The sequence below is a fragment of the Lontra canadensis genome, unplaced genomic scaffold (assembly GCF_010015895.1).
Source record: "Lontra canadensis isolate GAN:19392208 unplaced genomic scaffold, GSC_riverotter_1.0 scaffold4, whole genome shotgun sequence".
NCBI lineage: Eukaryota > Metazoa > Chordata > Mammalia > Carnivora > Mustelidae > Lontra > Lontra canadensis.
In genome coordinates, this window is record NW_022630998.1 from 5,146,663 (window position 1) to 5,173,276 (window position 26,614).

The 26,614-nt window shown below is 41.4% G+C and overlaps 2 protein-coding genes across 2 annotated transcripts in view; one reads left to right on the plus strand and one right to left on the minus strand.

Annotated features, from left to right (window-relative positions):
• The window catches only part of EPB41L4A (erythrocyte membrane protein band 4.1 like 4A), a 249,527-nt gene that overhangs the window by 41,707 nt on the left and 181,206 nt on the right, over positions 1–26,614 (plus strand). The gene's annotated exons all lie outside the window — the stretch shown is intronic.
• Positions 7,993–9,153, minus strand: LOC116859551 (proteasome subunit alpha type-1-like). Its single transcript, XM_032844943.1, has one exon. It carries the CDS (start codon positions 9,100–9,102, stop codon positions 8,311–8,313), a length of 792 nt encoding a protein of 263 aa, XP_032700834.1. The 5' UTR covers positions 9,103–9,153; the 3' UTR covers positions 7,993–8,310.

Sequence of the window (26,614 nt, forward strand, 5' to 3'; positions counted from 1 at the left end):
TTTGGTTGTATTTTAAAACAGTGATATTTTAAAGTGCTAAGCACGAGTGTGAACTCCTGATAACAGTACATGGAATGCTAACTTAACTCATGGCTGCTAGGTTGTCAGTAAAGTCTTACTGTGACAAACACAAACAAAGTCAGCTTTGTTTATACCAAGGTTTCCTAAATTACAGAAATTAAAATGGATGGGGACCTTGTCTGTTTTATTGACTACAGTATCTCCATTTAAAATTGTGCTTAGAGCATGGTCAGTGTTGCATGAATGAACAAAACCATTTCTGACAGGAAAAAAAAGAGTATGTTCTAAACAACCAGCTTAGAAACTTTTGGAATATAACTTACTTTTTAGTTGAGGATTTATAACTTGAAAACTCCATCTTTTTCTGAAATCCATGAATATTTTTATTTAATCTAGATTAAGTCGATAGCCAGATTGTTTATCAAATCAGATGTCTACTTTGATTAGGACATTCTCTATATAGGGTAAAATGAGTACATCCATTACCATCCACATGCTTACAGATGCTACAAAAGTGACAATTTTTTAAAAGAAAAAGATAATCCTTAAAAATTCAAGAAAGAGGGATGCCTGAGTGGCTCAGTGGGTTAAGGCCTCTGCCTTCGGCTCGGGTCATGATCCCAGGATCCTGGGATCGAGCCCCACATTGGGCTCACTGCTCAGCCCGGAGCCTGCTTCTCTCTGCCTGCCTCTCTGCCTACTTATGATCTCTGTCTGTCAAAAAAAAAAAAAAAAAAAAAATCAAGAAAGATATAGAATGCCATTAAAAGACTAAAACTTTGGAGTAACTCCTGAAAGATACCTGTTTTGCAGAGAAACAAAAGTGGTTAATGCAGGAACAGAGAGGGAATCCGTTTTGGAGATCTCCAGCCCAGATTTGGCAAGGAGCAGGAGCAGGCCGGTGCCTTGGGGCATTCGTCAGAACTTTGAGATCAGGGAGCCTTCCCCTAGCTTCAGTGGCTTTTGTTTCAGGCTAAAGTGGGGCTAAGGGGTCCGAGCCCAGTTGTCCTCTAGATCTGCCCTGAAAGGTGGGAGCTCCCAGATGACAGGCTGTTCATCTTCCTCGTTGCATTCCTGCTGCCTCCCAGCAAATCCCAGTAGCAGGCTGGTAACTTCTCAGTATTTTCTTCGGTTATACAATATTCCTTCAGCTCTACAATGTAGATAAAACAGCTGTCTTAAGAATTTTGTAAATATTAAGTAAGTGATTGAAAAAAGATAGCTAGCATAGCATCTAGTGCTCATGACATAAACAAGGGGTCATCGAGCCTGCCCTGTGTAGACAGTCTGCTTTCAGTGTCGTGTAGATACGAGGAAGCAGTATGAGACATTGGCTTCTCAGGTAGTGAAACACATTGGAATGAATTTATTTAGCTTCTTAAGAAATAATTTCTTACCATTTCTTACCATACATTTCTTACCACTAAAGCAGGAACGTGTTTCATAAATCCTCATTTAGTATAAATAACAGCATTTGAAAATAAAATCACAAGACTTAGAGCTATTTCAAACGTAACATTCATAAGATTTTCTAATTCATTAAAGAAATATCGTGTCTCGGGCTGACTATGCAGCTGTTTATTCAAGCCCCCGAACAGAAAAACATCCACAGGAGAAACCTTTCTTTGAGAATCTGTTGGAATGGAAACAATGAAATATGCTAACCTGATTTTTACTGTTGTTTTGTTTGCAGTCATAATGAAGAAAAAGATAGTATCCTCATGGTTCATCAGAGCTTCCAAGGATTTTTTTCTTTAGGTCCTTTTTATTTACCAGTAATTTAATCCAAATCTAAATGGTATTCAGAATACCCCTAAAATGTTTTTAATCTTATTAACTTTTGCTTAAACTTCTATTGTGTTTTGGGTTTTTTGTTTGTTGTTGTTTTTTTAACTCAGCGAGTGTTTCTTGTGTCTCTGTGCTGTGCTCTGCACAGGATAGGTCTCTAGGATAGGGTCGCAGCTCTCTGGCAGCTTTGTCCCTTCGAGGAAGCAGTTGATTTCCCTTAATGAGACCCAAGAGGGAAGATTACTAGAGGAGAGGTCTCCTGAGAGCAGAAGAATGGCTATGACTCTCAGGGAAGAAAACTTACAAGGAGGATTCCAAGAAGATCAAGCAGCATGAGCAGACCCAGAGGCATGAGATAGCATGGGGAGACATGCAGGTGATGGTCATCAGCTCTATTTGACTAGAGAGAAAAGACCAAGTACAGAGGAGGAGAGACATAAGTCTGGAGAAGGAGATGGATCCTGGAAGGGGAGAACCTTGATGCTGTGTGTCAAGTTAGTGGCAGGGTCTTTTAAGGGTTTTGACTAGGCTAGTGAGGGACCTTTGTATTTTCAGTACGTTGTACAGGGCTGTGTCAGGGAAGTGAAATTAAGGAGGTTCCGACTAGATGCAGGGGGCTTTGTCAGGAGGCTTTGCAGTGGTCCAGGTGGAAGATAATAGGAACTTGAACTAGTACTGGGGAAGTCAGTGTGGAGAGGAAGGGATGGGTTTTAAGAAACATTTAGGAGATAAAACTGGCAAGATTCGATGATGATTGGATGTTAGAGGGAAGAAGAGATGAGGGTGACTTCAGGTTGCTGGCTTGCAGACTGACGGTGGCTGGGGCGCCTTTGGAGCATCCATGTTGAGTCTGACCCTGGACATCAGGCAGCTGTCCAGATATGTGGCGGGAGCTGGAGAAAAGACATCAAAGTCTCCAGTGAAATGTGAGAGAACCATGGCAGTGGGTAAGACTGTTCAAAGGAGAGCTTGGGGAGAGTGAGAAGTGGGCACGGAGTTGGGGGAGGGGGTGGAAGGGAACTGGAGACACTTGTGTGAGGAGGCAGAAGGGCAGAGGCAGTAACAAAACGTAGGACCATTAGAGACAGCAACACATACAGCGTGGACCGAGAAACATCGACAGAGGACAACATGCAGGAATAGTCAGGGAGCTTCAGAAGAAGCAGGAGAGCAAGAGTAATGCTGTACTAGTCATGGAAGGGAAGGTGCACCACAGGAAATGTGGCAGGGAATTCCAGCAAGACGTGCTGAAATGAACTCAGTGGATTTTGCCTCTATAAGAAATGGGTGTCCTTTGTGAGAGCAGGTGCTATAGAATGGCTCACGAAAAGGCCTTGGCTCAAGAAAAGGAGGGGTCAAGAGTTAGAGATGAAGGAGGCCAGAACACAACAGTCTCTTTCTAGTGGGAAGCAAAACAATGGGCAGGAGCTGGAGGGACTTGGGTAGGGCCAGGGAGGTTTTTTTACTGCTTGTTTTTTTAGGGACTTGAGTAACAAGGGTGTGTGTGTGTGTGTGTGTGTGTGTGTGTGTGTGTGTGTGTACACACTGTGTATCTGATAGGCTGGAAAGAAAGAACATGTCAGTGGAGATAAGCTGGTGATAGAGGAGTGGGGACAACTGGTGGGCAGATAGGAGGGGAGCGGGCAGGGAGTAGCCTCAACTGTGCTGTGGAAGGAATGACAAGCAGAGGCAGAGAGATGGCTCAGGTTTGGAGACTTGATATGAAAAGACCAATCTGTTTCCAAAGTATGTATCTCCTATCTTCAAAAGTAACATTGAGTAGTAATCAGATTAACAAAGGGCTTAAATGCTATGAAAAAGATTATTTCTTTGTTGCCTTTGAATTATTTTTGTATCGTAAGCTTTATGAGCTATTTCCCCCCAGATAGTCTCTGTACAAACCTGTTTTGATAGGCTAAATACAATTGTTGATCATCTCCTTTTGTCAGTAACAATATTAAATCATCTGCTTTGTGTTCTTGGTAAGATAAACGAAATAGCTCCTTGCCACGCTGCTGTGAAGTTTGATTCTGAGTGGGTGGTATTTGGTGTTATTTGGAGCAGGCAGTTTGTGGTTTGTAAAAGCAAGTCCTTGGGACTTCAGTGCAATCATATTGAAATATAAATGTCCTTCTTGGGGTTCTTCAGCCTTTCCAGTTTTCACTGTATGTCTGAAAATATGGATGGGTGTTGTTAGTAAGTGCAAAGGCATCTGTACACAGCACGTTCGGTTCATGAATTTGTTAAGCACTTCACTGTGTTGCCCAGTGTGGTGCCGATCTGGAAGGAAGTCTGAAGAAATGAGGAGGCGGCTGTGTCCTAGAAGGAGCTGGCCAGGCAGCCCTGCCAGGTGGGGAATGTGGAGTGCTAAACTGCATAGAGAAAGAGTGCAAGGCACCAAGGTGGGAGAAGAAGGGAGGACAGGGCTGAATGGTGCTGTGGACCTTAAGAGATTTTTGCAAGTGGTACCTGATGAGGGAAGACACGAGAAGATGAGGTGTTCATAGAAACATAGAAGTATTAGTGCCTCATTAAATGTCTCAGAGACCAGAGGTTTTAAAGGGTCTTAAGCAAGAGAAATTATTTGAGGAAATTGAGAGAAATATTCGTGAAGTTTTATTTTGTTCTCCATCTATCAAGAGGAGATCCAAGATCCAGCCGTGGAGCTTGTCTAGTATTGGTCAGGATGATTCCAGGGGTCAGATTCCTATTTGTTAGAACCTAGATTCTTGCCTTTGAGCACGTGCACCAACTCTGTCTTCTGTTGACGAGATGGTGTGGAGCAGAGCTAAGGGATCAGTCTGGCTGTTGAAAGAGATCTAGGAGCCTCTCTTTGGCTGTGGGGCAAGTACTGGCTGATCAGCCCTCACTTTAAGAAGGGCAGAGGGCAGGGGCACCTGGGCGGCTCAGTGGGTTGGGGCCTCTGCCTTCGGCTTGGGTCATGATCCCAGGGTCATGGGATCAAGCCCCGCATTGGGCTCCCTGCTCAGGCGGGGTGCCTGCTTCCCTTCCTCTCTCTCTGCCTGCCTCTCTGCCTACTTGTGATCTCTGTCTGTCAAATAAATAAATAAAATCTTTAAAAAAAAAAAAAAAAGCGCAGAGGGCAGCTGTCTCGTGCTGTCAAAGGTGTGCCATGCTCTCCCTGTGGCAGAGTCCTGCTGTGAGGGACCCGAGTCCCAGCCCAGCCAGTAGCTGAGATGGGCCTTGTTCCATTTCTTCTTTCATAAAGACCTCAAGTACCTACCAGGAGGTTTGTGCACAGGACCTGTGTGTCTCTCTCTGTAAACCACTGTCCCTGCCTCTGAGGGGTTCCCAGTTAGTTAGGGGAGAAGACATAAAATCAAAATGCAGACAGCCATAGGAAAGGTGTGAGGTTGGCTTGCTTTTCCCTTTCTGACCTGCTTGTTGTAGTCGTTTGCTCCTAGACCTGTTTTCCTGCCCAGCCCACCCAGCTCTGTGCCCTGGGGTGCTGACCTATGCGAACAACATCAACTTTTTTTGTGCTCTGGCTATCAGAAGGGACCAGCAGGCTTGGAGGGGAAGACTCTGTGGGGTGGGATTTCTGTTCCCCCAATCTCCTGGGTCAGGTGGCCCATTCCCCCTCACTGTTCTCTCAGGGTTCTGGCAGTGCCTGCCTCCCCTTGTTCTTTCACCGGCTTCGTCATTGCCAACCCCAGGCGACTCTGCTGTGCCGGCTGGTTTGTCTGACTGCACCTCTGTGCACAGCGCCTCCATCCAGCTGTCTCAGTTACTCACTTACGGCGGTAATGAGGTTTCCCATGGAGACCTGACTGGTGACTCTTCTCTTTATAAAAATGATGGGGGACAAATGTTGAAAAATGGCAGTGAATAAGAGGAATGGAGCAGAGTTGGGAATGGTAGGAAGTGGCAAGGTGCATGAATGGATCCGGTTTTTGGACTTAAGCTCTAGCCTCAGGGTGGTCCTGGGACAGAAGATAAGGCCGATTAGTTTGCCCCCCTGTTTCCTGAAATGCTTCCTTGCCTCTTGGTCAGTCCTTCCCAGGGCCCTTGGAATCTGTCCCTGAGCCGTGGTCAGCCTTAGTTTCCTCTCGGTTAGGTTCTTTCTCTGCAGTCCAGATTTTAAACTTGTAGTTTGCTTCTTCCCAGAATAATGATTTCTTTTTTGGTTGTCGAATAAATGGGGAGATAAGGGCCAAAATGTTTGCCTTGTACTTTGTCCTATCAGCGATTATTCAGCTGAACATTTGGAAATGATGTCAAAATCAAAGCCTTAGGAGAAAAACACCTACGTTTTTTGTGTCCCAGTTGAGGGACATTCCTCAGCTCAGTACTTCTTAAAACTGTCAAGGTCGTGAAACTGAAGGAAAGTCTGAGAAACTGTCAGAGACCAGAGAAGGCTAAGGAAATTTCGCACTGACTAAATGCAATATGGTATTCTTCACAGGGTCCTGGATGTTAGGGAAGAACTGGTGAAACCCTAACAAAATGTGGAGGTTTATTCACAGTTAATTGAATTGTTGAGTCTTGTCCCTTCACTGATAACATAACACAGTAATGGCAGATCTTAGCAGTAGAGGAAACCGGGTGCCAGATTTGGGAACTCTTATCTCTGCAATTTCTCTGTAAACCAAAAACTATTAAAAAAATGTGTATTTTTAACAAGTTAACCTTTAATATCTAGGTAAGTTGATATTCAATCAGAAATACTTTATTAAAACATGTACATGAATATTTTTTCCTACAATATTTGAGGAATGTTCTGCAGTATTTGAGGAAGATAATACTTAAGACCAAAGTGAAGCATTAAATTCGTGAATCTTCTGCACAATTGAGGCCTATTAAGATCCTCTGTTTTTATCTGGAAATATGGTAATGAAGACAGACAAGGTTCTTTGCAATTAAGAAATAGATATTTTTTGTTTTTTTTTCTGCATATCTACCTTAATTCTTTATCTTGGATTTATTTTACTTCAACAGGTGGTACTGTATGCTCACATTAGGTACTAAAAGTTCTATGAATATATGAATATAAATGTATATGTGTTAAATTACATTTTACCTCATATACATATATTGCATATTTATTTTACAGTTTATGTTCAATTTAAGAAGTAAAGCTAGATTTTAGAGACTGTATCTTGGATACAGATGGGGATTATGAATTGGGAAATAATATAAATTTATTTGCTGCAGTTAACTAGTACAAAAAAATACTTAAAGTCTGGTGGGAGAATATTTAGGTGTTTTTTCAGAGTCAGGATTTAGAGAGAAAGCCTCCTTATGACACCAGATACAGGGGCACCTGGGTGGCATAGTTGCTTAAGCATCCTACTCTTGCTTTCCGCTCAGGTTATGATCTCAGGGTCTTGGGAGGATTCTCTCTCCCTCTGTCTCCCTCTCCCCGCAACTCTCTGTTCCTCTCAAATAAATAAATCTTAAAAAAAAAAAAAAAGAAATGGGATACATCTTGTCAGACATATTAATTAGGGGGAAAAAGCTGCACACCTTTAATATTATTTGCTTTTGATAAAGGTGCTCCCCCACCTCTGCTTTGAGTTTCTCAGATTGTCTTACTTTTATTTATTTACTTTTAAAGGATTTTATTTATTTATTTGCCAGAGAGAGAGAGGGGAATTGAGTGAGCGCACTACCAGGGGGAGTGACAGGGAGAGGGAGAAGCAGGCTCCCTTTCAGGGCTCGATTCCAGGACCCTTGGACCATGACCTGAGCTGGAGGCAGACGCTTAACGACTGAGCCACCCAGGTGCCCCAGATTGTCTCACTTTTGGTAAGAATGTGCTCATACCATGGTATTAATACTGTGGGAACTGGGAATAATGCCAGTATTAGTGGTAAAAAAATTAAAAAGTATTAGCAATTCCAGAACAATACAGTAAAACTGGAAGTGAAGCATAAATGTAATGTGAACACTGTAAATGTTCTACATAGAATAAATGTCTATAAAAATATTGGGACAGGTTCATTATTACCTTTCCTGGAGTCCATGCTGAATTTGTTTTCTGAAAAGTAAATTTCATCATTGAGTACTTTTTGAGAGTTGCCCTTTGAAAATGTACAAGCGCATACCCTTGAAACTACTTGGGCTGTGTGAAGTCAATGTCTGAAGTAAGGGAAAACATTAACACGCAGTTTTCGTTGAAATGGCTGAATGTGCATGCAGCTATATCATGTAACAGTTTAGTTTTTTTTTTTTTTCAGGTGAAACAATTTTATTTCACAGTTGTCTTTAAAAACACAAAGACACTATGTTCTTCATATAAAAACATTAGTACAGATAACTATACTTACTAGAAAATGATTATATAGACCCTCTCAAAGAAAAATCATACCATTATATGGTTTCAGACAAGTTGCTTAGGAAAAACACATCTGGACTGATTCCTAAAACATACCATAAGACCACCCTGCATCTTTTGGTTCAAAGTATAGATTACTGTCATCAGTACATGTTCCTGAATTCTTACAGATTTGATAATACACACATAGACTGGCTTGTAACTTAATGTTCCATCGGTTCATCAGCCTTTTCTGCAGGTTCATCAGCAGGTTGAGCAGGCTGTGCCTTTCTCTGCGGTCTTTCTTCAAGACCTTCCAGGAATGGAGATACATAATCATCATCATAAATCGTGAACTCCAAGTCTTTACCAACAATTCCAATGGAAACATTCTTTGTAGTTAGGTCCTGTTCTGCTGGAAGCGTCTCTCGTAAGGCACTCAGACCATGTTTCACCAGTTCATTTAAATTGCACTCCATAAATCCAGACATATGTCTCTCTAAGTAAGTACGAGCTGATTGAGAACGGGCTCCAATGGACATGGCTCTACAGTCAAAATAGTTGGCAGACGGACAGGTTTGGAAAATGTGAGGGCCCATATCATCATAACCAGCAATAAGTAGTCCAACGCCATATGGTCTCCGGCCATATCGCTGGGTTGGTATCTGGGTCTTGCTTCCAATTAGAGATACAAGACGAGACACAGGAAGAGGTTTGTCAAATACAAATCTGGAATCCAAACACTCCTGGCGCATAAAATTACATAACAGTCTAGCATCAGCAGTAAGTCCCGCAATTGAGATACCAATATGGTTGTCAACATGGAGAATTTTTTTCTGATGAGCTGCAAATTCTGACTGTGCTCTCTTTAGTGCAACCAACACTGCATGGGTTTTTGATTTCAGACCAACCGTGGCTGAGCCTTGCTTGACAGCTTCCATTGCATACTCAATTTGATGAATCCTGCCCTGAGGGCTCCAAACAGTGACATCATTGTCATACTGGTTGCGAAACATGGTTCCGGCGCGGATCTGGCTGCGGCCTCCTGCAGAGGTGCGGAATCAGGAAGGTTGTAACAGTTTAGTTTTAACCTGTAAACTTAATATTTAAAATTTTAGGCTGTAGGAATAATCAAACAAAGATGCATATAAAGCTAGCTACTGCTCTTAGAAAACCTAAGCCATTAGATCGGATTTGGGATAAGCCCTACAGACTTGGTATCATTTTACCACACTTATTATTTTAAAAAGGATGAGTTGTCTTAAGGAGGGTGATGTTTTGAAGCATGGGGTAAAGACCATTGTTAATGATTACTTTAGGGAACTTCAGTTGAGTGTTGAAGACTTATCTGTTGTCCCTGAAGGTTCAGTTCTAAGCAATGTTGACATCAACGTTGGCAAACTGAGATCAGTGTCAGTTAAAAGTCAGACTTTTAGGGGGGGTGGGGTTATGGACATTGGGTAGGGTATGTGCTATGGTGAGTGCTGTGAAGTGTGTAAACCTGGAGATTCACAGACCTGTACCCCTGGGGAAAAAAAATATATGTTTATAAAAAATAAAATTAAAAAAAAAAGTCAGACTTTTAAAATTAATGGTCTGTTTTATAAATCTAAAACAGGATCCTTAGTGCAATGGCAGACTAGCCCATTTGGTGTACGTTTGCCAACAAGCCCAAGAATTCAAATTAGTTTACTACGATGGGCTGACTTATCAACAAAGAAGAAAAAAATGTCAACATAATAAAAAATTGTAAGAATCACATCCTCTTATTTTCTCTGGTAATTACTTTTACAAATGTATTGGATTTCTGTTGGCTCTCTGGTCTGGATAAAAGTGGATTTTTAAATAATTTTTAAGTAATTAGAAGTAATTACTTTAAAAAATTTTAAGTAATTAGAAGTAATTACTTTAAAAAATTTTAAGTAATTATAGAGTTCAAATAGATATTGTGAGATTTGAAACATGGTATATTAAGATGGAAAGTGAAGGTGCAGTATCATAATCATTCAGGATAACTTTGAGGTAGTATATGATATGTGGCATTTAAAATAAATTCATCAAGGCTTTCAAAGACATTTTTCCTATTTATCCTTGAAACTGAAGCAAGAAGTAAGTTGTTTCAAATTAAAAAGTTGTTAAGTTATTCCAGCCATAGTAGGATGAGAGAGCATAAGGAAGTGGAAACTTTTGAAATTCGCTCTGTTAGATTATTGGGAGCCTCTGGCTATAGAGGAAGATGGAAGTTTCTCTGAGCAAGCACTCAGTTGAAAATTTGATGAATTACTTATCTGGTGCTTTTTTTGTTTGTTTGTTTTTTGTTTTTGTTGTTGTTGGTGTTTTTTTTTTTAACTTCCATTGGATCATTGACCCATTAGAGAACCAACAAAACAAAAAGCCCCCAAAACAAAACACCTCTGGATTCTCTCCTGAGTAATACATACATATTAATGAATCTTTTGAAAACAATTTTACTGATATATAATGTACCATAAAGCACATAATTTTCATATATATAGCTGGATGAATTTTTACATATACATAAAATAATGTAAACACTATCCAGAACAAGATACAGAATATTATCAGTACCCTCGGGAGGCTCCCTGTGTCTCTTTTCAAAAATACCTCCTTTCCACTCAATTCACCCACCAAAAGGGAAACCACTATTCTGACCTTCAGCGCTATACATTAATTTGGCCTATTTATGACATCGTATAAATAGAACAATGTAACACGTATTCTTTTGTTTCTGGCTTCTTTCGCTTAGTATAATGCTTTGGAATTCTATAGCAGAAGTTCTTTTTTTTTTTTTTTTTAAGATTTTTATTTATTGTCCGAGAAAGAGTACGCACAAGCAGGCAGAGAGGGAGGCAGAGAGAGAGGAGGAAGCAGGCTTCCTGCCGAGCAAGGAGCCCGATGTGGGACTCGATCCCAGGACCCCAGGATCATGACCTGAGCTGAAGGCAGTGGCTTAACCAACTGAGCCAGCCAGGCGTCCCCCAGCAGAAGTTTTTTTTTCCCCCTCCCTTTTTCCCGTTTCTGTGTGGTGTTCCATTGTATGAATATAGTAACAGTTTATCCATTCTACTGGTGATGGACCATGTTTAGCTATTATAATTAAAGTTATTCTGAGCCTTTTTACAGCATTCTGAGCAGGCCTTTTGGGGACATGTGTACTCATTTCTCTTACATGTACAGCTAGGAATTACTGCATCATAGGGTACATGTGTGTTTAGCTTTAGAAGGTAATGCCAAATAGTTGTCCAAAGTGGATATACCAGTTTACTCTCCAGTTAGCAATATATGAGAATTCCAATTGCTTCACATCCTTGCCAACGCTTGGTATTATCAGTCTTTTAAAATCTTACTGTTCTATTGGGTGACTTTCTTTTTTTTTTCCTCATGTAATTGCAAGGGCATTTTAGTTCTAATGATTAACCATGGACTCACATCAGGATCTCTGATTAAGAACTTACTTGCTGGGTAACAGTCACTGTATTTGTCTCTGGGTGAAATTATCTTTTCTAATTTATTCACAATTCCATAGGAATATTCTCTAATCTAGAAACTAAACTGTAAAGTTAACCATTATGGTCAATCCTTCTTGAACAGGATGGAGGAAGGAAAAGTGAAGAAAGAGGAATGGCGTGGATTTGTGTGTATGTGTGTGTCTACGCATGCACGTGCATTTGCGTAAGTGGGATATATGCAGTGAGGACAGATCACTCCTTGATGGAAAGGGTCCAGACTAATCCATCTGCCCAAGTGGCTGGTTGAGCCGGCAAGGCGAGTGTTGCTGTCTTGGACACTGAAGACTGGTTTCTGCTCTTGGCATTTTAGGTACTCATTCTTGACAGGAGCCACTTAGCCTTTGTGAGAGTCTGTGTTGTTAAATCCATTAAGTAGCCTCTGCTGCTGTCACCACGGTCACTTCTACTAGAAGTCTATTGAGGAAGCACTGGGGTGGCTGGTGACATCTAGATTGATAATTTTGTTTACCTGAAGGAGAGGCCCTTCAGCATTGGAAGGCCTTTAGTGCACATTCTCATGGAACAAAAATATTTTTCATACACTGTGCTCATTCTCTCTGTCCATATGTACCTTTCCTGGGTCCTCTTGTACCCTTTCTTCCAAATACTTTTTTCTTTTTTTTTTTTCCATCAAGACCTTGACTGCTCAGGTTAAGCATTAACCTTTGGCCATGACTCTATATAGATCCATAATTCTGGCCATTTCTCAGTATAGATGGAGTGGACAGGCACACGTACTGGTCACAGTTCTATCGGTTGGGATGATTTCCTTCATGAAGTATTTCAGGGACACTCTTTATTGGGGATGTCAGCCTGTAGCAGTCCAGCTTTGCTTGGTGTACAGATAACGTGCAAACTGTTTCTAACCCAGGCCCAAGTTTCTCTTCTCAGTCAGCTGGTCCTAAGGAACTCTCCATGAAGTTATAGGTGTGGTAATACAGAAGGAGTAGGTATTAGAGGTCTCTGGGCCATCTGCTCATGCAACTTCTTGTGCCTTCTAGACATGCTTGAATCTGATCTTTTTCATATCATTGTCTTTTGATGGTAGATTGCTTCCACATGTGTCCAGCCTTATGACCTGGGAGGTCAGATAACATTCAGAGTGCCATGGGCAGCTCAGGTCATATGGTTACTCTAATAACCTTTAATCAGGCCCTGCCAAGGCCTACTGGCAGTCCAGGAGTCATTTCTTAAAATGACAGCTATCTGCTTTGTTCCAGAACCTGAGAATCTTGGGCTGTGGTTCTCTGGAACCTATTGGACTCAAAGACTTGGATCCACTGCATCATAAGACCCAAGTGGCCTAGCAGTTTGTGCTGTAGACCATACGTGCTACAGAGCCATCTCTTGCTCTGGGCCCTGCTCAACACTAGTGGGTTTACAGGTTACATAGTAAAGGAGTTAGCAGCATGTTAAATGTGGTATGAGTTGTCTTTAAAATGCAAAAAAAAAAAAAAAAAAAAAAGAAAGAAGAAAAAAAAAGAAAGAAAAAAAAAAAAGGGCCCATGAAGCATGTGTCTCTTTAGTGGTAAGGAGTTCAGGGTTCAACAACTTGCATTTCACTTTGGAGGGGATATTCTAACATGTTCCAGATCACTGGATTCCCAGAAACTTTACTGAGGCTGCAGTCTTTCAGTCTTCTTGGTTTTGTTTTTCACCATCAAGCTTGACTGCATCTCACTAAGACATGTGAAGGTTTTGCTACTTCCTGTTTATCAGGTCCCGTCAGCACTGTGTAACCAATGCAGGGGGCCATTGTGATGGTCTGTCGGATGTGAAGACAAGCAACTTCTCAGCAGACTAGATTGTATCTGAGAAGAGAGTTGTTACAGCCCTCAGGCAAGAATGTGAAAGCAGGTTCTTGACCTTGCCAAATAAAACAAGTGGCTTCTTATGTTCTGTGTTGGTAAAATGTTTTCCAGATTAGTAGCATCATATTAGGTGTCAGAGGCTACATGTGCTCCAGAAAAGGTACTTAATTTGGTAAATCAGCTATGTTGGAGTCACTGCCTGGATGGATTTCTGGTAACCCATGGCCATGTTCCAAAATCTACCTGCTTTCTGCCCAGACCAAAAAGGTGAATTAAACAGGAATGTGATAGGAACTATCTGACCTTAAAAATTTCAAGTGGTAATAATCTCTACAGATTTCCCATGAATGTGGCATTTCTTTTAATTTGCTGTCTTGGTAGGGAGGGGAAGTTCAGGGTCTTTCACATGGATATTCTTATCATAATGCCCACATTCCATGGTCAGGGAGCCACTGTGGTCATTCTCCCAGTGGTCAAGAATCTCTACTCCAGTATTGCATTGAGAAACTGCAAAATAACTCTGAGGTCGGTCCATGGATTTATTGGGCCTGCTGTGAGATGGAAGAGGCCAAAACATCATGAATCCCCTGACCACAATAAACTTGACAACTTGAGTTTGACTGGCTGACCGTGGTACTTTAGGTCCCTAAAACTAAGTAGAACTCTAACTTAAAGAAAAGAGGAAAAATAAGGATTGCTTTCTGATGGAATTAAAGCAAGTAGAATGTGTATTGGTTATGCTTTTGTTTTTAGCCCCAAGATCTCCTAGTATGGCTCTGAGATGAGCCACCTCTAACAGGCAGTTAAGGGACAACTGCTGAAGGAGTGGAATTCTCCATGCATGGTAGTCTCTTGGAAAAGGCAGTTTCTGCAGAGCTTGTAGTCGTTTTAGAGAGGCTTTGGAAGAGTGTTTCTGTTTTTACGTTGTCAGTGCTCTCAAACTGTTTACCCGTAAGGAGCCAGAAATGAACTTCATTGTGTTGGAAATTGTGTTTCAACTGTGAAACTGCACTTGTGCTGATACATAAACACACTTAACACTCCCAAAGCACGTGAAATGTCACTTTCAAGTGTGAAACATGTTGGTAGGAAAGAGGTGGTAGGTGTTTGTTTTTCTCATGCAGAATAACTACTCTGTAAAGAAACCTCACACTTAGTTTTTTTTTCAAGTAAAAAGATAAATGTAGTGGATTAATCAGGAACACTGAATCTATATGCACAGTATTCCTTAAGTTCTGCTACTTGAGTTGCATGGAAACTATCTTTGAAATAGCTTTGAGCTTCTGGTAACTTCTCTTCCTAGTTGCCACTAACTGAATATTTTATTACTAATTTTCTTTTGCAAACTGATTAGCCTGATAGTGACCTTGGAATATGACAAAAAATCTATGTCCATTAAATTTATGTGAAATTATCACTTTATGTGAAATTCAGGTAAAAAAGAAATCCACAACCTAAGACATTTCTGTCTAGAACACTTTTCTAGTTATACTTAATAGTCACTTTTCTTACCCAAAGGTAATATACTATGTTTATGAACGGCACTAGTGTTCCCTGAGACTTAAAAAGACATAGTTAAAAGGGCAAATAAAACAGATTTGCTAATACAATCTTGACATATATATGGTTTGCAAAGACTTGAACTTTCATGAAGCCAGGTTTGAGCGGGATCAACTTAATTTTCTGCAGAGGTGGCTGTTTCTTTAGGAATCCCAATTAGAAAATAGTATTTTCACTATCAGAAGTCACTCTTGCATGTTTTTCATAAATGGTGAACTCTGTGGCGGGGGGAAAATATGAAAACATTACTAGACTGATAACTAGCTTATGTTAACATTTTAGACAAAGAGGTAGGATTTTGTCAAATTGAATTAAATGGTTTCCCCCCCCCATGTTCTTCCCTAACTAAAATTTGGCTTTCTCCTGGTACATCTCTTCTTACATTCTTTCTGCCCATTTGTAATATATCAGTTTGCCAGTGGATAGTGTCTACGTATCCTTGCCTTATTACTGCCCCTTCCAGTTTGTTTGTCTTCCTTTTATTGTTTTCTCTTACTTTTTCCTTACCCTCTACTCTATCAATTCCTCACTTCCAAGTACCTCCTCACTACAGTTTTAGGCCTTCTGCAGTTCCCATCCACTGTTTTTCCCCATAGCTGTCAGGCTTTTTAACTCCAAAATCTATTCAGAATAATGATGACTAACATTTAAGGAACTCGTATGTGCCAGCCACTATTATAAAGCACTTTTCTATATGTTAATCTTAAGAAGAGCCCTGTGAGGTAGATAGGTCATTATCCCCATTTTACAGATGAGATTGTTTGCTCAAAGTCACAGAAGTTAAAATCAGCAGATCTGGGTTTTGAACTCAGATAATCAGGCTCCCGAATCCTTGTTCTTAGCCATTATACCAGTGGTTCTCAAACTTGACCGTACCTGGGAATTTTAAAAAATACTGATGCCTAGGACACATGCCCAACTAATTAAATCAGTCTCTGGGAAGTGGGGCCCAGGTAGCTGTACATTTTAAATCTGTCCAGGAGATTCTGTTGAGCAAAGTTAGGAACCATTGCCCTATATCTACATTATTTAGTATGGCAGGTTCTAGTTATGTGTGCTTATCTAAGTTTAATTAACTAGAAGTAAATAAAAACTCACTTTTTCAGTCATACTTGGGACATTTTAAGTGGTCCGTAGTCACATATGGCTAGGGACTTCCATATTAGACCCCACAGACAAGACTATTTCCTTCGCTGCAGAACTTCTCTTGGAGAGCACTGCTCTCTACCAAGCTTCCTTCCATCCCTCACATTGCTGCCTCGACCCCATGACCTTGACCATTTTTCTTTATAGCAGCCCACAGATGAGGCTAAACCCTGGACCTTGTCATTACCTGAAACTTGTCTACTTTGCAAAAACTTTAACTCCCAAATCCCTCCTTGACTGGAGTCTCCTGTCCTTTCTCCAGTTCATTTTCATTTAGTCAGCCTCTCTGCTTACCCATTATTCTCCCCTGTTAACTTCTACGCTTTATTTCTTTTCCCATTGAACTTTGAATCTTATGACCAGTCCTGTCCTGAACATTTTCTCCAGTGTCTTCCATTTTCTTTTTTCCTGCCACACCTGGAGTGGCCAGCTCTAATACCACCTATGAAACTGTTTACATTCTCTGCTACTCCTGCCCGGTGCCGCTAGAGAAAGTCATGACTTCTAACAGATGGCAGTGTACTTTTCCAATCTCATTCAAAAATTTGTCTCTGCATGGCAGTCCTTTCACTTTTCTGTAACTCTCCCTTTTCCCGCACAGTGGCTGTGACCGACCTTCCCCGCCCCTGCCTGTTCTTCCCACCCTGCCAGCCTCAACACAGGACCCCTCCTTTCCCAGGAGAGCCTGGAGTCAGTCTGCAGAAACTCCCTGTGCTTCCATCCCCTCTGTCTTCACACACCTGCTGCACCCAGGTGCGGTCCTCTCTCATCTCCGATGAGGGTCTTGTTTCTTTCTAAGGTTCTTCTCCCCAGCTGGTTATCCAAGCCCCATCTTCCTATACCAGGGCTTTGCCAAGTCTCTCCTATCCTTTAAAAAACAAAAAACAAACCCCCCTCCAAGTACTTTCTTGACTGTGCATCCCTATAAAATGATGTCATTACTCCCTTCTTTTCCTGTTAGCCAAACTTTAGCATTCTTCAGCTCTCTTCAGTCTCACTTGCACACCTGCCAATTTCCCAAACCTGTTCCCTCTGTATACCATTAAGGACCTCCACATGCCAGACTGGTGCTCTGCAATGCCATTTGAAATTGTTGCCACTCCTGCTTTCCTGAAACTTTCTTCTCTGTTGGGGTCCATGAGACAAGCTCTTCTGTTCTCCTGTAGGCTTCCAGTTACTTCCCAGAATCTTCTGCATGCTCTCTCCGTCTCCCCACCACCCACATTACACCCAACTACAGTTATTTATGTGGGTTTGGACCCTATTTAGTCACATCCTCATTTATAAATTGTCAGTGTCAAGCCTGGCATGTGGTATGAATATTGGGCTTAGGAATGTTATTGAATGAGGTGAGGCTCAAACACAGTTATGTACAGGGAATAAATAGCTTGTCTGGGGAATACCTTGAAACACATTTTTGATTTGCGAATGTGTGATTCCACGTGGATAGATGCAATCTCTAGTAGATGTTTGGGAGCTCAGTGTTGAGGTAGATTTTCTCTCTCCAACCTGAATGCTTCATTAGTATCCTGTTCCATCACTCATCACAGACTCACTTTGCAGATCTGCCTTGAACTCGGCCCCCCACCTCCATACACACACCTACCTCCTCTAGCTGACTTCCTACTTGCCGGGCAGGGTGACTCATGGGACTTCCCAGAAGCTTTAGTTTTTGTCTGCAGCCAGGAAACATCCAGATCTACTGTGTGTTTAAGTCATATTTTCCTAACAAAACGGCTTCCCATATAGTAGGATTTAGGTATATTATTTTTGGTCATATCTGAAAATGATTTTTAAAACAATTTGAGAGGACTGTCTATGTTATTAGAGATCTAAAGAGAGATAAATAAAACATGAAAGCCAAGGGTTTGGAGGTGACAGTAGGGTGATGATTCTAATACAGGCACAGTGTGATAGAGGTGGCATGTTGCTTGGAAGGTTTCATGAAGGAGGTGCATGGAGGAAAACCATGAAGGACGGGTGAGCATCTCAACGGGCAGAGACTAGAGTGAGGATGGCAGTTTATTGGGTGGAAGGACATGAGTAAAGGTGGTGAGGAGGGGCATGTGTTAGCTTATACTGAATATTGCAGTTTGTTGGAAATATGGCATAATGGGAGATAAAAGTGGGCGGTAAATTGAGCCATGTAATAGAGGACCTCAAATACCAGCCTAAACAGAGCAGACCTGTTAAGTCCTGGGGAGCCCTTCAGGGTGTTTGTCAGAGGACTGGCGCATTGATGGGGCACTGGGAAGCTGCATTTGGCAGCAAGAATTAGGTTGGGTGTTTTGGCGGATTTGAGGGGGGACACCTATGGCTGGGTGGCTAGGTCAAGCTGGGTGACTAGCTTGTTATCCTGGGCTTTGTCTGCAGAGAGCTGGGGGGCGGGAAGCAGAGGCTGCCCTTGGCTGTGCTCCACTCTGATTTGAGATAGAGCCTGAGGCTGCTCTGCTTCTTAGACTTAGGCTTCTCTCTAAATTGCAACTAGTTTAGTCTCTCTATTGCTTACTCTATTCCATAGGAGTCAGTTATGTTCTAAATGGATGCCCAAAACTTCGGTGCAAAAAGGAAGAAGAGCACCTACTTAAAAAAAGATAATTAAAAGCTTCATGAAGGGCGCCTGGGTGGCTCAGTGGGTTAAGCCTCTGCCTTCAGCTCAGGTCATGATCTCAGTGTCCTGGGATGGAGCCCTGCATCGTGATCTCTGCTCAGCAGGGAGCCTGCTTCCCCCTCACTCTCTCTCTGTGTGCTGCTCTGCCTACTTGTGATCTCTCTCTCTGTGTCAAATAAATAAATAAAATATTAAAAAAAAAAGCTTCATGAAGGTCCAAAAGCGTGTTGGATGTGGATACAGCAACCATGTATTCTTAGGTGAACCCATAACTCATGTAAGGGCCCAGATCCTAGAAGGTCATGGGCAGCAGAGAGAGAATTGGTGAAGGAGAGAAAAATCTGAAACAAAATGTCAGTACTTGCCTAAATTTTGCATTTTAAAAAAATTTTTAAAAAATATTTATTTGACAGAGATCACAAGTAGGCAGAGAGGCAGGCAGAGAGAGAGGGGAAGCAGGCTCTCTGCTGAGTAGGGAGCCTGATGTGGGGCTCAATCCCAGGACCCTGGGATTATGACCTGAGCCAAAAGCAGAGGCTTAACTCACTGAGCCACCCAGACGCCCCTAAATTCTGCATTTTATTTTTTAAAATTTTTTTAATTTTTTAAGATTCTATTTATTTGACAGAGAGATCACAAGTAGGCATAGAGGCAGGCAGAGAGAGAGTGGGAAGCAGGCTCCCTGCTGAGCAGATTGCCCGACTCGGGGCTTGATCCCAAGACCCTGAGATCATGACCTGAGCTGAAGGCAGAGGCTTAACCCACTGAGCCACCCAGGCGCCCCTAAATTCTGCATTTTAATAAGCAGATAAGAATTATCTGCATTGCCGGGGGAATTGCCAGAGTGTTCCTCAGTTTTTAAAAATTCAGTTGATTCCTTCTGTATATTCTTCATCCTTTTCCTCACCGCTGTATTTCCTCCATCAGTGCAGATTTCAACACAGTTGAACAGGCAAGTAACACCTTAGTGTTACTACAAACACAGTTTTGACCTTGTGGACTCCTTACTTAAAGGCTCACACTGAAAATGGGTGCGTGTGTGCGTGCGTATGTGTCTAATGATCCTTTGGTTATTCCAGCCCACTTTTGTGGTTAGATGATAACCACATCTACCCACTTATGTGGTTAGATAGTTCTACTTGTAGCTTTCAGTTGCTTTGCTGTTTACTTAGTGTTTCCTCAGAACTATGCGTAGATCTTAGTGCTTCTATCTGTGTTTACTGGTTTTATGTCCAACTTTCATTTGGAGTTAGAATCAGATAAACAGCTGGTTACTTGGATGATAACTGTCAAAAAGACAAATATTGGGTATCCACCCTCAGATCTTCCACCTTGATGTTTAGAAAGCTATAAAGAATACTGGGGATTTAAGAATTCATACAGATGTAACCTTCTTGTGGTAGCCTGAGAAGTCTTGGGATTTCTGTGCTGAAACTTGTATTGACTGATAGAACAGGTAAATGATGATTTGCAGATTTGTTTCACTAAAATTTGTTTTTGTTTATCTTCAGTTATGGCTGTGAAATAACACAGTGACATAAAAAAGCGTCAAGAGTAGCATTTCTGGGGGTGCCTGGGTGGCTCGGTCGGTGGGTTAAGCCTCTGCCTTCAGCTCAGGTCATGATCTCAGGGTTCTGGGATCGAGCCCCGCATCGGGCTCTCTGCTCAGCAGGGAGCCTGCTTCCTCCTCTCTCTGCCTGCCTCTCTTTCTACTTGTGATCTCTCTCTCTGTCAAATAAATAAATAAAATCTTAAAAAAAAAAGTAGCATTTCTGCTGTATGGTTATATGGTTGCGTTGTTTCTGTTTATGAACCTCTGGGGCTAACATTTTTCGTGAGAACCAGAGTGAAGTACCTATTCTTAGCTTGACTTCCTTCAGTTTCTGTTTATTAACCTTTAGGCATTTTTAAAATTCTTTCTTGTTTGGTTTCTTTTGTTAGGTAAAAGTATACAATTTATTTAACTTCAAAGGATCTTTTCTATCAAATGTTTGAAAATACCACACCTCAGTATATATGTGTGAATAAATGATGTGACATATAAAAGCACTGGAACTCTTGGAAAGAGAAAGCAAAAGTAATTGTGGTGTGTTGTGGCTAATGGTCTTTTTCCTAGTATGTCTTAGTAATGTGCCCCATTTCTGGGCAAATGAATTGATCTCCCTTGTCCTTATCTTTGAAATCAAAGAACTGTATACCATCCTAACTCTTTAAAATTAAGAAATAAAACATCAGAACTTCTCATAGATATAGAAGGGTCTAACAAGAAAATAAAAATCATCCTAGGTTGCCTGTGATGTGTGTGTATTAATTGACTATATAGGGGCTCTGAGGAACTTCCTGAGATGATGGAGATGTTCTCTTTTTTATTGGGCTGTGGTTACATGGGTATGTTTGTCAAATTTATTAAACTGTATTCTTTAGATTTGTATATAAATTGTGCTGTAATACAGGAAAAAATCCTAGAGTCTCAGTACCCAGGGATGACCATAGTTAACATTCTGTGTATTTCCTTCTAGTATAGTATTCTTTTTTTTTTTTTTTTTAAGATGAGATCTTACTGTTTATTGTATATATTGCTTACTTTTAAAAAATTCACATTGTGTTGATGGGGCGCCTGGGTGGCTCAGTGGGTTAAGCCGCTGCCTTCGGCTCGGGTCATGATCTCAGGGTCTGGGGATCGAGCCCCGCATCAGGCTCTCTGCTCAGCGGGGAGCCTGCTTCCTCCTCTCTCTCTGCCTGCCTCTCTGCCTGCTTGTGATCTCTCTCTGTCAAATAAATAAATAAAAATCTTAAAAAAAAAAATTCACATTGTGTTGAGAATTTCCAAATCTCACTTAATGCGCTTTAAGTATAATAAGCACATGATATCTATTAGCTAAATATACCCAGTTATGTATAATCAGTTCTCTATTGTTGGGTTTTTAGGCTGTTAAAATCTTTCACTTTTGTAAATAAGATGTAAATTTAATGGCACAAAACTTTTTCCTTAGCTTTGGATACTTTGTGTACGTGTCATTCATTCTAATTAGGTTTGATTCCATTTAATTCAAGAACCCGTGCTTGAGGGCCATTCTGGACATGGAGAGCAGTGACCCTTTCCACCGATGCCCCAAAAGGAGCCACTTGTCCTGTGAGCCAGATAAAGTGAGGTTGAAATGAAAATAGTAAAGCAGGTTGTTAGAGCATGCAAGTATTTGAGTATTCCATGTCTCAGGGACTATGGATTTGGACAAAATAAGATTATGTTGATATAAATGAATAAATACTATTTGAATAGTTACCATTTATTAAGACTTAGGTGGTGGGCATGGTGTCAAGATATTTCCAGTTGTTATTTCACAATGGCTATGTGAGGTAGTATAGATAAAAGCAAGTACTGCAGAGGTAGACTGTATCAGTTAGGGTTTGCCAGAGAAACAGAACTAGTAGGGTATGCATACGAAGAGTTTGATGCAGGGAATTAACTTTGGCTATCATGGGGGCTGGCTAGGCAAGTCTGAAATCTGCAGAGTAGGTGGTCCAAAAGGGCAGGCTGGATCTCTTAGACGTTAGCTGGAGTGCTGTCCACAGGTAGAACTTCTTCTTACAGGAATCCTCAGCTCTACTCTTGAGGCCTTATAATTCATGGAATCAGATCCATGCAGATGATCATTTCTTTCTTAAACTGATGGTAGACTTTAATCATGGCTAACAGCTACTTTCACAGTAACATCGAGATTAGTGTTTGAATAATGGGGATCTATAACCAAGTCATATTGACTCAGACCGAACACTTTAATGAACCCCCCCCACCATGTATCCATCTCCCTGCAACAGCCATAAACCAGTTTTACTTCATTCACACCTTCATTCATACCTCTACCTTCTTAGTCATCATATCATTTTATCCACAAATATTTCAGAAGATGTGTTTCGCTAGCCTAGTGCTGTCCAACAGAATTTTCTGTGATGGCAGAAATAAATTTGCTCTCTGTAGCCACTGACCACATGAAGCTGTTGAATACTTGGCATGTGGGTTGTTAAGACTGAGGAACTAAAATTTTACTTTTAAATAACTTAAAAAGCCACATGTGGCTAGTGACTGGTATGGCTTAAGAAGATAAGTTTTCATATAACATAACCAAAATCCTATTATCTTACTCAGATTTTAATAGTAATTCCTTAATATTATAAAATATTCAGTCGATATTAACATTGCCAGCTGTTTCATAAGTGAAAGTGATAAATTACATATTTTTTAATAGCTTGGGTCAGAATACAAATACGAGCTGTACATTGCTGTTGGTAGCCATGTGTGTTTTCAAAATCATAGGTTCTCTTTCTCTGATGTGCTCTTTATTGGTTGAAGATACTGGGTTATTTGTTCTTCCTAGATAGTATGCCCTCATTTTATAGATGATTGGGATCAGTTGTGTAAGCTGAGCTGAAAGCCAAGTCTGACTCAGAACTTGAGCTCTTAACCCTTCCTGCACTGGCGATGGTGGCAGTGGTGCTGCTGATGCCAACAAGGAGAGGTCAGTGGGAGTACCTGCTGTGTGCCAGGCGCTTGCAGTCCGTCACTCCTATCAGCTCTTCTCATCTTCCAGGCAGGTCCGTTGACTTCCACCTACATCAAAGAGCTAGTTAAGTTTCTGAATTAGCATTCAAGCAGTCTGCACCTGGAGTTTGAATTCGTAACCACTCTGCTACATTGTCTCCATGCTATATTTCTTCTTCTTCTTCTTCTATTTTTTTTTTTTAAGATTTTATTTATTTATTTGACAGAGAGAGAGAGAGAGAGAGATAGTGAGAGCACAAGCAGGGGTTGTGGGAGAAGGAGAAGCAGTTCCCCGATGAGCAGGGAGCCCAGTGTGGGCTTAGTCCCAGGACCCTGGGATCATGACCTGAGCCGAAGGCAGACGCTTAATGACTGAGCCACCCAGGTGCTCCATGCTATATCTCTTCTTAAACACAACGGATGTGAGGGGCGCCTGGGTGGCTCAGTGGGTTAAGCTTCTGCCTTTGGCTCAGGTCATGATCCTGGGGTCCTGGGATCGAGCCCTGCATGGGGCTCTCTGCTCAGCAGGGAGCCGTTTCCTCTTCCTCTTCCTCTCTCTCTGCCTGCCTCTCTGCCTACTTGTGATCTCTCTCTCTGTCAAATAAATAAATAAAAATCTTTATTTAAAAAAAACAACAACACAGGGGATGTGAAATCATTTTGGTTGCCTCTTGGAACCTGGACATGTTTGAAATTAGGAAGCTAAATTTTACCCAGTGATTTTCCAGGGCTGTTGGGAGAATGGAATCAGTGAATGATTGAAAGCACTTGAGAACCTTTAACGTAAAAGGCTCTTACGGAAAGTGTGTTTCTATAAAGTCAACTGCCTACTATTCCCAGATTCTTACTGCACTCTGTATGTCAGTTGCTTCCAAATGGAATCTGTTCCTACAGGCCACATTCTGAACATGACACTTTTTTTTTTTTTTAAGATTTTATTTATTTGTCAGAGAGAGAGAGGGAGAGAGAGCGAGCACAGGCAGACAGAATGGCAGGCAGAGGGAGAAGCAGGCTCCCTGCAGAGCAAGGAGCCCGATGCGGGACTCGATCCCAGGACTCTGGGATCATGACCTGAGCCGAAGGCAGCTGCTTAACCAACTGAGCCACCCAGGCGTCCCTGAACATGACACTTTTATTTAAAGTCACTTAAACATTGTAGAAAACCTCTAAGAAACCTGTTTAGAAATTATCCTGGCCAGAAATGCCTCGTACAGTTCCTAGATGCTTTTTCTATTCTGGGTTAGGAGAGGTTTGTTTGTCCTCCCCAGATGGACTGCCCAAATGCGCTCTTGGAAGCGAATGCCTCTGAAGTGTAGCAGCTTACTGCAAAGCCCGAGTGTCCCTGTATGCTGGAATTTCCCTACTTTGTAGGGAAGCATGCAAGCGAGTCCCTGTGAGTGTTTGTGGTTGGTCTTCTGTGAAGACCGCCTCTTCAGAGGTCACCGCCTCACTTCCTTAACTCAGGTGGCTGCGGAGCTGGCTCCTCCCGCTGCAGCCCAGTACACCAGGAGAGAGTAGATGCCTCCCGTTCTAATTCCTTTCACGAGTATTTGATTAAACTGGTTCTTTTTTTTTTAATATTTTAATTTATTTATTTGACAGAGATCACAAGTAGGCAGAGAGGCAGGCAGAGAGAGAGGAGGAAGCAGGCTCCCTGCTGAGCAGAGAGCCTGATGCAGGGCTTGATCCCTGGACCCTGGGATCATGACCTCAGCCGAAGGCAGAGGCTTTAACCCACTGAGCCACCCAGGCACCCCTGGATTAAACTGGTTCTTAATGCAACACGTAGAGCAATTGGCCTAGCTGATGAAAAGGGCCTGGAAAATGGGCCTGACGCTCTTACAACTCCATAAAATCCACTGCCAGCTCACCCCCCTTGGGACTGCAGGGCATCTCAAACCCACCTGACGGGACTGGGCTGAGCACAGTTCTATAAATACATGGCAGTAACTACTTTAGAAAAGTTTCCAGGGAAGACCAGTGATAAGGTGTATTTCATAGGTCTGTGATTCAGTGGAAAAAAAGATAGGGAAGAAGAGGGAAAAGGCACAAAGAGAGGGAAGGAAAGGAAATTAGCAGTTTTTATGTCCAGTAAGCATGGTTGCTTATGGCACGCCATGTGTAGTGTTTCTCTTTGTTGCCGGTATATCTCATGAAATGGTCTTTAATGAAAAGGGGTTACTTATTAACTTCTCTCTTTGTTATTATTATTGGTAGTATTTTTAAAGATTTTATGTATTCATTTGACAGTGAGAGAGAGACAGCGAGAGAGGGAACACAAGCAGGGGAAGTGGGAGAGGAAGCAGGCTTCCCCTTGAGCAGGGAGCCCAATTCGGGGCTCCATCCCAGGACCCTGGGATCATGACCTGAGCCAAAGGCAGATGCTTAATGACTGAGCCACCCAAGTGCCCCCGTTTTTAATTTTTAATTTTATTTTTTATTTTTAGTTTTTTAAAAGATCTCATTTATTAGAGAGAGCATGCATGAGTGCACAAGTTGGGAGTGGGGGCAGAGGAAGAGGAAGAAACAGACTCTCCACTGAGCAGAGAACCTGATGCAGGGGCTCCATCCCAGGACCCTGGGATCATGATCTGAGCCCACAACAGACTCAGGTGCCTTAACTTCTCTTTTTAGGAAGTGAAGTTTTTGACCATTTTTTAGGTATGTGTCTTCTAAGAATGTGAGTCTGACAATTTTATAGTTTCTAATTGCAGATAATTTTGGATGGTGTTTTATGAGTTGTTTTGCCCCATTCTATAGGTGAAATTGATATTTGGCTTTAAATAAAGCTATTTGAAGGAATTTTGATTTTTTTATTTGCATACAAAATACCCTTATACTGGGTTCACCTAAGCTAAGATGATACATAGAATTTTGGATTACTGTGCAAAAATATTCTTCAGTGGTTCTTTTTAGATTCAGGGCTCTATCTTTAGAATGTTCTATTTTTTAAGGCTGTAGTTAGTATGAACTAACTACAGTAGTAGTAATAGTTAAGAATGAACAATATAGCTTTTAACGTTTAAAATTACTTCCTTTTGGATTGTTGGATGTGAGCCTTCAACAGAAATTTTTATAATGGTTTACATGCCTTATTAATTTGTGAGGTTATGAATAGGTATTAGTCCTATTACTGTGATTTTTAGTTGGCAGCTAAAGCATCTTATAATTTAAAGCTTCATTTGACCTCCGCTATTAAGATAATTTTATATGTGCACACACACAGACACACAAAGTATATGTTTGTAGACTTATTCCATGAAGAATTGATTGTGAGGGAGGTAAGCAACATTTGTATCAGTTTCAAGTAGGAAGATTATAATCAAATAC

What these genes read in the sequence shown, in the direction of transcription:
- LOC116859551 (XM_032844943.1), bottom strand. Translation starts at nt 9,102, where the DNA reads ATGTTTCGCAACCAGTATGACAATGATGTCACTGTTTGGAGCCCTCAG.